A 12,622-nucleotide genomic window follows, 5' to 3' on the forward strand; every position below is an offset into this window, starting at 1 on the left:
ATAGGGAATTAAATGCAATTTACCCTTTTTGGGGTTAATCACTTAATCTCATGGAATAAATTTTTACATTCAATAATTAATGCAGCAATATTCTTATTGATGATTAGTTTCTATAAACTCAGATTATCCCATTAACTCCACTTTCTTATCATTTCTGTCGGCATCATTCTTAGCCCCACGTTTGGGATAATCTTTCGTTTTTGGTTTCTTGCTGCAGTCTTGTATCAGTTTTCATCTAACATATATACACACACGCGTATACATACATATATGTATACATACATATATATACACCCATACACATATACATGTGTGTGTGTAATACACTGCATGTCCATTGTCCAACCATTGTCTGCTTAAGCCATTTCTGTTATCTTGAACTTCCATGACCCCAGAAAAAGGTTGTTCGGTTGTTCCCTCTATTTCCGTACTTTCTTGAACCGATGGAGTCTAAATTTTACATTTACACGGTTGACAAAAAAACCTGCAGAAAACAGAAAATACAGAGGTTCTAAACCTTTTTTGTGCTATTGCAGGTTGATTTCTGGATTTCTACCAATTTTGATTGTGACCCTTTATTTCTCAAGTGTTGTTTGTGTACATAATAGTACATTTCAAAACTATATTAGGATTGGTCTGCATATAAGCACACAACTAATTCTGGGCCCGGAGCTTTTTCGTTGCTCATTCTGAATCTTGAAGTTGCCAAGTTGGAAGCCATTGGTTTGTGGAAATCATGGCTTCACTTGTGAGTAATTTGTGGGCACCTTCTTCATTTGCTTTAACAGAGTTCAATCCTCAATCCAGAGCTCAAATTAGATGTTTAGCAGCTCAGGAGTCCTCTATCTTGTCTACTGATACTGTTAGACTTAATGAAGTTTCTTCAGCTAAGGAGCAGGAGAGAAGTATTCCGATGATGGATAGGGGGAATGGTCATTTACCTGCTGGTGGAAGTACTAGAGAGAAGAAGAAGAAGGGAGAGGAAGAAGTTATGCAAGAAAAGCTGGAACCGTTGTGGGATGATGGGTATGGAACTCGAAGTGTGGAGGATTACATGGACTCAGCAAAAGATGTCATTAAGCCTGATGGTGGACCTCTAAGGTGGTTTTCACCTATAGAATGTGGTCCTCCATTGAAGAATTCACCTGTTCTTCTCTTTCTACCTGGTAAATGATGCTTTGCCAGTGGTCTTGAACTCGAACTGCAACTTTTCTTTTGTAGAAAGTGCATAGAAGATGCATGATTAGTCTAGATTTTATCTTATGTTTTTATGGTCTGCACAGAATACTTGAAATGAAATAAGAGCTTTACTTGCTTTCTGGAAGTTTTAAATAGGCATTTCCTAGTTTAGGATACTTATCTGCAAATTGCTTTGGCTTATGTAGGGATGGATGGCGTTGGATTGGGGCTCATGTTGCATCACAAAGCTCTAGGAAGGTCAGTATTGGTTGTATAAACTCTTTCTCGTATACTTCTGAGTCTAACTAGTTCTAGGCTTCTAGCAGTCACTGAAAATAGTAAATGGTACTGTCATTTTAGTTGGTTTGACACTATGCATGAACACCTGGTCTAAGAACTGAACCTGTAGCAATCAATTTTCACCTGAAATTAGTACTTTCTCAATTACCTTGTATCATACTTTGATTCTGTCGAAGTCTTCTTAGGGTCTTCGCTTAAATTATTTTAGTTTTCGTTCTATAAGCCAGAGTAGCTCTGTTTAAAGAGAGTTTAATTTACTTTTCTTGATAAATGCTACACAAACACCAAGTCATTATCCTCGTCAAACTCAATGAGGTACTTAGATGTGTATTGAGTGAAAAGAATTCAGGGTTCATTAATTCTTTAGGTATATGTCTAGATTGTAAAATTGGAATGATGTAAATTGCTTCATTTGTACCTTGGAGTACATATTGATCGACCCATACAACTAATTACTTTGTCATCCTTCTTACTATCGTCCCATAATTACGAACTTTCACCAAGGAGGCAGGTGTTGCATAATGATGGATATGATGCATTTGAATTTACTTTTTTTTGGGGGGGGGGGTGTTGTGCACATGTTATCATTCACTACAATAGAAAATATAATGCTTCATGCATTAACCAAGATGAAGAGTGGTTTGAAACCTCTTAGCTGTGAATGTCAAAGACTTTTGTAGATGGAGCGTTTGCTCCAGCTGATATACATACCTTGTAACAATGTTTACAGCAATACTAGTTGACTTTTGGGAAAAAAAGGGGTGGGGGGAGGGGACTTTTATGTGCCTGCTTCATTCGAGTAGCCTTCTTCTGAGTCAGCAGATTTCTCTTCAAATCTTATTGATATTCAAATAGGACTTCCAAATGTTACCATGATCTCTTTTCATGCAAACTCAGGACCTGTCTGAACTCCTGATCCAGGAGATCTGATCGTGGAAATTAGTAGATTTCTGTCTATCTATCTGCATTGCTGTATTGAGGAGGTTTATGATCTTTGTACCAGATTCTCAGACTAGTATATGCTAAATGAGGAACTTAAAGAACCTAGTAAAATCACACGAGTGTCAATGTTTCTCTTACATTACTTATTACTAATGGATGACCACTCTTGCAGGGTTTTTGAGGTATGGTGCCTTCACATTCCTGTGAAAGATCGAACACCATTTGAAGGTAATTAAAATTTGTTCTTGTTTGGAGATGGTTTCTCTTTTTTTCCTCACCCACAAAATTTTGGTTACTAAAGAGTAGATCACATCCTGATGATCTTTATAAATTCATTTAAGCTGCTTTATCAGATTATTATCTGAAGGTGATATAAGGTTTTGCTCTTAAAATTCTTATCTTCTTAAGGTGGTATAAGGTTTTGATCTCCTCACTTTCCCATCATCTGGTTATCTTCTGTTTATGTCCACCAACACGTACTCTTGGGTGAAAGTTCTTCCCCTTGTAAGTACTGCTCTGATGATTTAAAACTCCAAATTTAGGCTTTGACAATATTCCATATAAGGTTCTGACTTCTGAATGAGAGACATATGGACCTATCAGGTTAATATTGAAAGACACTGAGAAAGCTCTAACATATAAGATCCTTTGTCAGGTTGTAAAATTTTCTCTTGAAAACTGAGTCTTCTATGGGAGAAGTATCAAGTCTCACAGATGAAGAACTGGCCAAATTCAATAGCAGCAAAATGATATGCAAATCTCAGCTACCACTGATGCCTTATAAGACAATACTGGTTGTAAAGCAGGAGCATTGCATCAAATTGTGTCTCTATGAGCAAATGATTTGTGGCATCATGCATTTGAAATGACCTGGATGTATTAACTACTCAATCATGCTTTTCGTTCTCTGGTTCTAGAGGAACGAACTGCTTAATTCTTTTGCAAAAGAGGTTTCTCAATGACTAAATGAGACCACAATTGGTCTGGCATTAAAAAAAGAAGAATCTTTGGAAGACTTAGAATTGTGAGCCTAAACATCGATACTCTGGTTTCGGGGATGTATTTTTGCAACTGACTATGAAAAACCAAAATTGCTTGTGCTTGGCAAAGCAGTTACATGGACCTCACCGGTGGTTTAAATGAGGCATGATAGGATGGTAGCAAAGTAAACTTATTGGACTTTGTATTGAATAGATTGTGCCTGATAATTCACAATCAAGAATTACCAGTAAGATCGAGGCTAGATCCAGCCTATAATACAACTTGGGAAAATTATCAAGCTGTTCCTTGTACATGCTGCAATTGGGGAATTTAAGAAAGGGTACGTGGAGATTAAACGAGTTACTTGTTATATGAAGTCATGATATATTCCTCTTACATGTAGTCAAATTCCACAGAAGAGCTACTATTTTACTGAGAAATGGTGGTGCGATAATGGTTCTTTAAAGCATCCTTCTTATTTTTTTCGAACGATTAATGCTTGCAATTCAAAAGATGTCGGGAATAATACCATTTGAACAACTTACTATCCCTTTTGTTTTCTCAATGAGATTTGGCTTAGCTGTGAAATGATCTCTCTGGTATCTTTGATTTCCTTCCTATAGTAAATGAGGATGAAGGATGACGTATATCTTATGCTTGTGTTATTCACCAATACCCTATCTGTAAACAGAGATGGTAAACTTTGTTGAGGAAACTGTGAGGAATCAGTATGCTTCGTCTCCAAATAAGCCAATATATCTTGTGGGAGACTCATTTGGAGGATGCTTAGCACTTGCAGTTGCTGCACGTAATCCGGTCATTGATCTTGTATTAGTATTAGCTAATCCAGGTACGTCTAAGTGACAGTCCATCATTCTATTTTATCTCGAGTCTCTGCAGATTAAATTTACATGTTACTTTCTAACTATTGTTTGCTTCCACTTTTTTCAGCAACGTCATTTAACAGGTCACAGCTGCAACCTTTGCTACCTTTCTTGGAGGCTATACCTATCGAACTTCATTTTACAGTCCCTTACCTTTTAAGCTTTGTCATGGGTACGTTAGAATTCTTAAATACATAAGATTACTATTCAACTTTCTGAGCATAGAATCTTGAAATATTACATGGTTTATTCTCTGATCATTCTCTAGATATGGTCCTACATGCTGCTTCCATAAGCATTTCCCCAGTACATAAAGACATCTTTTAACATTTTTTGCTTTTAGAACCATCCCTTTTATGTAGTTTACTATACTAATTGTACATGTTGTGAAATATGCTGCGTCAGATCCTAATCTACATCTGCTGAACCAAGACAAACTACTTGTGAAATTTATATTCCATGTATGAAATCTCCAAAGTTGTTGCAATTGCACCAGAAATGTCTCACTGTGACTTCAATAAACCATAAACCATTTCTGTGTTGTGGCATGTATAAACTCTCAAGAATAGTTTTGCTAATTTTGCTAGCATTTCTTTGGAAGGACTGCTTGAGTTGTTGTCTGCAGAGTATGTGACACCCTACAAGTTGCTGAGCTGGGAAATCTTCCCTTGGATCATTAGACATAAAACCAGGCTTACTTCTTGACATACTCATTGCCAACCTCGTATCCACATGGTTTCCCATCATTTCCACAGCCTATTGATGTTATACACCACATGTCAAAATGCCTAGTTTAGCTTAAGGCTAATAACCATTATCCAAAAGAGTAATATAACATCACTTGTTAGTTTTACTGAAAGCCTCAAAATGTTTTCTTCTCAAATTCTGTCATTAACTTCTTTGAGTTCAGCAAAGCAATTATGCGGATGATTCAAGTTAGAAATGAATTTTTTCTCAGAGAATCATTTTTCTTTCCTTCTTTCTTTTTCTTTGTATGTATTGAAGAACTAACCCTTCTAAATTTGCTGTAAATGCATTACTTTTATGTCTCTTTTGGTGCCACAATGGTTATCCATCCTCCTGAAAGTTTTGATCGTTTGATGTCATCTGCAATTTCCTTTTCCTTCCAATTTTGTTTTAGTTGGCGATGTCAAGTTCTTATTGTTTTCCCTGCTCTAAATGAAATAGTATCCTATGGTTGTATCAGGTGAACCAGCGAAGATGGCAATGGTTACTGTTGATGCTACTCTTCCTCCACGAATAGCTCTAGAACATTTGGCGGGCAAGCTTACAGCTTTGTTACCACATCTTTCAGTGAGTTGCAAATTTTTCTTTTTTAATAACATTTTCCCTTCTGTTAGAACCCTCTTTTTTTTTTTTTTTTTTTTTCTGAACTGTCTCTTTACTTTTTAATATCATATAGATTGCTTGCACATCATATCAAGTTAATATAGATATTGGTGGTTCAGTAGTTTGTTAATTTGAAGAGTTTTAATGCCATGTATAAATTTCTTTGCTTTCAAGATGGCAGTCTCACTTCTTAGGCTTCTCTGAGTAAGCTTTTGATACAAGTCCTGACAAACTAATTGGCATAAACAGGGATCACATAGGCAGAGAATTCCGTCAGATATTGAGAAACATCTAGGATAGCATTGGAATGATGGAGAATTGCTTATGAGTTCCTTGATGCTCCTTATTCCCTGTAGTAGTAATTTACATCCATTACATCCATCTATGGTTAGTGGATAGATATGTTACTGGAGGTAATGACATCCATTACATGGTCATGATAGTAGGAATAGATGGCAAAAACCAGAAAAAAACTGATCAAGATATTTAGCTGACCTTAAAAGTAATAGAATATGAATTGATGGCGAAAGTTGAGCAATAAAGGGATATAACAACAGATTAAGTTATGTAACAAGATAGCAATTGTACAAGGAGCTTTAAAAGGAAGTCAGGGAGTAACAGAGGCTGTTCATTCGTTAGTATGTAAAATTGAAGATATCAATGCTAAGATCTTAGATTATAAGATGAGGGAAAATGGACAGAAAAGCAGAAGGAAAGGAGAAGATGAGGGAAGAGAGACCACATCAATCTGTTCTCACATTGCCTATTTTGCATTCCCTAAACCTGAAACTATAATGTGACAAATTAGCACAAGTTACAAGGATTCCTAACATTAAAACCATATTCTAGACTTCGTAGCATGAAATCATGTATCTGAATCAAAATCCAGCTAAAGTGAACCAAGATGAGATTATGGTCTAGATTGCAGGGCTTATCCTTATGGCACTCCTAAATGGACTTCTTGACTTGAGAGTTCCACATTACCTATATATTCCAAACACTAGAATTTTGTGCTCCCTATTGCTTGTGGATACATATCAATTTAGAAAAGGCAGATCACATCAGGCTATACTTATCTGATTTCAGTTGTCTTTCAATACTTCTTTCAGGTATTGGCTGATATTATACCAAAGGACACTCTCCTCTGGAAGCTCAAGCTTCTTAGATCGGCTGCCAGTTATGCTAATTCCCGTCTTCATGCTGTAACAGCTGAAGTACTAGTGCTTGCAAGGTTTTCTTCCCTGTCTTGATCTGTACAAACTTTAACATGCATCATATTTCTTCCTTCTGTTTTTTGCTTTCTTGAATATCTCGTGGAGTGATCACCTTAAGAGCAGATTAGGTGTTTATCCTCAAACATCCTGTGATACTGCTTTCACAATAAATCTCTATCCTTCTTAGTTGAAAAGTGAACTACTGGTATGAATACCCCTTAATCTTTTCGTACATATCAGTCTACTTTTAGTTGAAACAAAGAAAATCAAGGGGGAAGAGAAATGAATAATGTTGGAATAGCTATTGAAGAATATATTTTGTCTAACTATCTTACTTTGCATAATGCTTGGGTCTATTAAGCAACAGGCAACAGCTAGTGGACTAGGTGAGGCGTTCCTTGTTTCTCAGTTCTTTGACCACTTAGATGTTTTAATTCATTTTTAGCAAAATAAATGTAAAGAATGAAAATTGCATCAAACCTTCTTCATTTTATCATTTACCGGTTTTGTGTAAGGATCCACTGGCTACTTTGACTGTGCTCTGACAACATAAGATAATGCTGCACATTCAGAATTTTACTTGTTATGCATCCCTTTATTCTTAAAGATGATTCTATCTTGACTGATACTTTTAAGTCATAAATTTGAATTGAATAATGTGTTACGTCACCGTTGCATAATAACAAGTGCAGACCTCAACCAGTGATCATGCGAGTTTTTAGATGTAACTTGCGAGAAATTTCCTTTTTCTTTTCTGGACAGAAATTGGTTCTAACAAGCCTTTTTATTCCAGTGGCAAGGATAATATGCTTCCTAGTGGTGATGAAGCACAAAGGCTTGAAAGGTCATTAAGAAACTGCAAAGTAAAATACTTCAAGGACAATGGCCATGCCATTTTACTGGTAGGTGAAAATTCATGCTTTTTTGCTGTTTGAGAAAATTTTATGATGGTTTTACCTTCAAATCTCTTAATAACTCGTAGTTCACTTCTAGTAACTAGTTTTGCAAAACATCAGTCCCTGCAACTGTTGACTTTTGTCACTATGTTATATATTACCTAATATTCTTTGGTGTAATTGAATGCTTTTTAAGTTTGATTATCCTAGAGATTAAGATGTAACAGTAATCATGTCTGTCTTCTACTGGGTTGAAAGAGCATCAAACATCAACGTGCCATTCCAGAATGTGTCTGACAAGAATCTGGGTAACTGGATTTAAAGGGTTTTTGATGTGTCCATAAAAGGACCTAGTACAGTAGCAAACACAAGCCTGAAAATAGATCAGCTTTAGTTCCTTTGGCTGTAAAAACCGATGTTTTGAGAAAGAAATTTTAGCCGAATTTGCTTAAAATCTTTGACTACTTCACGGGTCAAATGAAAATAATTTTGGCAAAGCATTTTGAGTTGCTTATGAGCCTACATGAAACTTGTGCCAAAATGGTCTCACCCCAGAGCTTCAGTTTTTTATGTTTAAACTCTTCATACAGTATCATAGAAAATAGCCTTCTTGGTGGGGAATAAATGCATTAAACTATAGATCAAAGCTATGAAACATATGCTTCATTGCATGTAGATCAAATTGTCTTGCAATCTGCCATCTGTCAACACACAAAAACTGTGTCACTCCGAGTTGCTATAGGGTAGAATCCAATTGATAGCATTACTATCCCAGGCATTTGATGGGGTTATTTGTTGCAGATTTCAACAAATTTTTTTAGTATATCAAATCTTAGATGTATTGCAGCAAATTCATTGTATAAGGACTTGAGAATTAAGTGCAAGAGTTCTTCATGCAGGAAGATGGGGTCAATTTGTTGACTGTTATCAAAGGTACTTTCAAATATCGTCAGTCAAGAAAGCGTGATGTTGTCATGGACTTTTTACCTCCTAGTGATTCAGAGTTCAAGCAAGCACTTGAGAGTAATAAGTAAGTATACGTCATGTGATGTACTTCTGCTCTCTAACATTTTCTTTAATGGTCTTCACAAAGGAAAAATTGGAATACTTTCTCGATGAAATATTATTCAACTTGAACGGAGTTTAGACTAGCATCTTTACTTCACTGCAGGTGAAATTTGTTTAGAGTTATTCTTGGAAGCTTTAAGTTTCTGAAAACTTCTTAATAGAAAAGGCAAACAGCTGAATAATGTGATGAAAAGTAAGTTTTGCTTTCCTGTAGTAGTCAAGAGATTTTGACGCTAAGCGTGTATGATGCAAGTAGTCAGTTAAGGACCTGAGATAGTAGCTTTTGGGGGGACAAGGAAGAATCATGCTTGTCTATGGGCTTTCTTGCAGATTCCATTAAACTTTTCTGAAATGTGGCACAATATTTGTGGTTGATAATCTGCGATAAACCATTTGTGAGCTTTTTAATTTGTGAAGTCAAGATGTTGCTGTTGGACATTTATACTTGGCATTTTCATGAGCTAGGTGGTTCAGTCATTCCTCGACCTTTTGGATCATTAAGAGGGTCCTTCATTTATAATGTCTATAAATGTCCAAGCATATGTACCTCTGTTTGTCCTCTCAAATTGCAACTGGAGACTTCTTGTACCAGATTGCATTGATCCGACTCTCTGTCAATACCTTTTTAAGGTGCTGTAGCAATTTTTTATACCTCTTGTTGAAATAATTATGGTTCCGCTTTCTTAGTACCTTATTTTAGGCTTTACAAATATCAATAATTAAACTTCTAAACGTGTTACTAATAAATATTTCGCATTTACTTTTTCCATGTGTTGCATTTTCTGTCTTCTTCTCTTCTGAGGTACATTATCCTCACATCTAACGAGTAAGTTGGTGTTTGAAAGTCATCATTAATCCTTTGAAGCCCTTTCTTGGTTGAGCATCTGAACAAATATCTCCAGAAAATTTAAGTAGTACAAAAGCTTATGCTCAAATTTAAATGCTTATTTCTATCAGCAATACCTGCTTTAAGGTTCTTCATTATGGAAATAGAACATTGCCATAACATATATCTCTAACTCCCACGCAGCAACACTGATTTTGGCTAAATGTGAAGCCTCGATTGGGTTGGGAAGAAGTCTTAGGTCATTCTGGTCTTTAAAATTTGATATCTCTTGACAATTCTTGCAGAATTTACCGGTATCTTATTGGCTCGGTAATGTTTTCCACATTGGAGGATGGGAAGATAGTGAGAGGCTTGTCAGGGGTTCCAAGTGAAGGTCCAGTCATACTAGTTGGTTATCACATGCTGTTAGGTTTGGAACTTGTTTCTCTTGTTGAAGAATTCCTGAGGCAAAGGAAAATTCTGGTCCGAGGTATAGCACATCCAACGCTATTCTCACAGTTGGTGGAGACTGACTCAAAAGAGTTTACATTCTATGATACGTTAAAAATTTATGGTGCAACACCCGTCAGTGCAACCAACCTTTTCAAATTGTTCAAAACAAAATCACATGTTCTTCTTTATCCTGGTGGTGCTCGTGAGGCTTTGCATCGTAAGGTATTTCACAGTAACTCTTAATAAATGTGACTAATCTACTGTACTTCAGATGGCTTTAAGTATTTCCCTTTTGAATCTTGTGAGATTATGGCTTAGTTAAATCCTTAGGAATGCACTTTGATATGCATGTTAAGAGACTGCACATAATCATCCTGATGGCATTGGGATGGCTTATCAAAATGTATAGCCCGCTTTTAGCATATGCCCTGCTTCAAATTTCCATAGCTTGTCATACATTTCAGCTTGCATGACAATGAATTTTTAAGTAGTCATTTGCACCACTGCTACTTGGATATTGCTTTAATATAATCACAAGCCCCTGTTTACTGCAGGTGTTGATTGTGACCTTGTTTTCCCACAGCAACAGGAAAATGTGTAGTATTTGTTTGATGGCTTTCACTTTGTTGTTCTCATCCATAATGTCATTTCCAGCATTAATACATGCTCTTGCTTACTTTCTCAGGGTGAAACGTACAAGTTGTTTTGGCCTGATCAGCCAGAATTTGTGAGAATGGCAGCTAAATTTGGTGCCACAATTGTACCATTTGGAGTCATTGGAGAGGACGACATGGCAGAGGTAAGTTTATTCCCTTTACAAGATAAACTTTCTTGCTTTATTTTGTCGATCTTTCCTTGGTTAAATAAGACATACACTAGAGCTCAAGGATACAATACACATGCTGGTCACAAAGTGATGCGGGAATCTGTGCTAGCTTTGTATTCCATGATTCTCCACATGGGTATGGAATTTGAACCTGTCAGAAGAAAATATCTGTTCCAATTTCCTTATACAAGCTAAAGAGGCTATATTAGCAGGGAGGAGCCATTGCAGTGTCCTTAAGTATCAATGGCATATGTCAATCATGTCACATTAAAACGCGTTGTCTTCTAACACTATAGCTAATCGAAAGCTTTTAGGTTTCACTGATTTAATTCTCCTTTTGACTAAATCAGAAGGTTAAATGTGGACCACGACGGACAATTGTGTGTGGCAGCCTGTGGTGAGCAGCAGTATGTTTCATTAAGTGTGTTCTGATGTCAAATTCTTTTGTAATTGCAGTTAGTCTTTGACTATAATGACTGGATGAAGATCCCAGTGCTGAATGACTACATTAGAAAAAAGAACGAAGACTGGAATTTTAGAGCAAGGTGATGACCCTTTGTCGCTCATACTGTTCTTATCAAACCTCTTAGACAACCAGATTTTCCACTGATGAGCATTTGAAATAACCAATGTGGTTGCATTGCAGAGGTCACGTGGCTGGAGAGATTGCAAACCAAGAATTATATATGCCAGGCCTTTTGCCTAAGGTTCCTGGCCGCTTGTACTATTTGTTCGGGAAGCCCATTCAGACAAAAGGAAGGCAAGACTTGTTGGAAGACAGAGAGAAAGCAAGAGAGCTGTATCTCCAGATAAAGTCGGAAGTTGAAAACAGTATGGCCTACTTGCTTAGAAAAAGGGTGGAAGATCCATACAGAAGTATCTTGGACAGAACAGCATATCGGGCATTTTCTGCTCCAATAGATCAAGTCCCAACCTTTGATCCCTGAATCATGACTTACGAACATGCATCTCAGTGCAAGGTAGAATAGGACATACAGCAAGCAGAGAGTCAAAGTTAGGACGTTGACAATTATTCTTTCGCCTGCACATTCTTTTCGGGAGAAAATCCTACTCTAAGCGTACACATGATTTATACGACAAACACAAATTAAATCATGACTCATCTCCTTGATTTTAAGGATTTCTATATTTGTATTTATCACTTGACATAAGGCGATTTTCAAAGAGTGGGGTATAAAACTAATGGCCCTTAATAACACTTAGCTCCTCTAAACACCATATATATAAACACACACACTTTAACCTTTTTAGTCAACTTTTCGACGGGATAAAGATGAAGTTATATTTTGCAAGACCAAAATATCCATGCCTAATTCTTGAACACATATAATAATTGTAACATAATAAATACCAATTTCTTCAATAGTTGCTGAATCTATTTAAACACAATTACACCATGCATTCGACCTTTTAGTAGTAAAATTAATTAGATAATCTGGAAAAAGAAGTTTAAACAATTGAATGTGTTTATCACAATGCCGATAGCGGTACTTATTTTAAACGAAATAAAATTAATTATGCATTTGAATCAAGATTATTTGATTTATTTTCACTTTAGCACTTTTTTAATGTGCTTTATACGATATAAAAATGTGATTGAAAAACATATTTAGATAATCTCAAGTTTCTTTTGAGTAATGTAGAATTCAAACAAAATACAAAGCAAGATATAATTGGTATAA

General features: G+C 36.2%; 1 protein-coding gene across 3 annotated transcripts; it reads left to right on the top strand.

Moving 5' to 3' along the window:
• The first annotated feature begins 206 nt into the window (after window positions 1-206).
• Window positions 207-12,035, top strand: LOC113727502 (phytyl ester synthase 1, chloroplastic-like). 3 transcript variants are annotated; one of them, XR_003457834.2, is made up of 14 exons: window positions 207-1,166; window positions 1,386-1,437; window positions 2,594-2,649; window positions 4,094-4,252; window positions 4,354-4,458; window positions 5,494-5,600; window positions 6,746-6,867; window positions 7,644-7,752; window positions 8,646-8,776; window positions 9,946-10,315; window positions 10,648-10,688; window positions 10,779-10,892; window positions 11,376-11,464; window positions 11,566-12,035. XR_003457834.2 is itself a non-coding variant. In XM_027251707.2 (14 exons), the coding sequence occupies exons 2-14, from the start codon at window positions 737-739 to the stop codon at window positions 11,864-11,866; spliced, it is 2,145 nt and encodes a 714-aa protein (XP_027107508.1). In that variant the 5' UTR covers window positions 218-401; window positions 537-736; the 3' UTR covers window positions 11,867-12,035. The 3 variants fall into 3 exon arrangements, 2 of the variants coding, with proteins under 2 accessions (XP_027107508.1, XP_027107507.1); XM_027251707.2 differs by lacking the exon at window positions 10,648-10,688 and having other exon boundaries at window positions 218-401; window positions 537-1,166; XM_027251706.2 differs by lacking the exon at window positions 10,648-10,688 and having other exon boundaries at window positions 218-1,166.
• The last annotated feature ends 587 nt before the right edge of the window (window positions 12,036-12,622 follow it).

This window comes from Coffea arabica, chromosome 2c (genome assembly GCF_036785885.1).
Source record: "Coffea arabica cultivar ET-39 chromosome 2c, Coffea Arabica ET-39 HiFi, whole genome shotgun sequence".
NCBI lineage: Eukaryota > Viridiplantae > Streptophyta > Magnoliopsida > Gentianales > Rubiaceae > Coffea > Coffea arabica.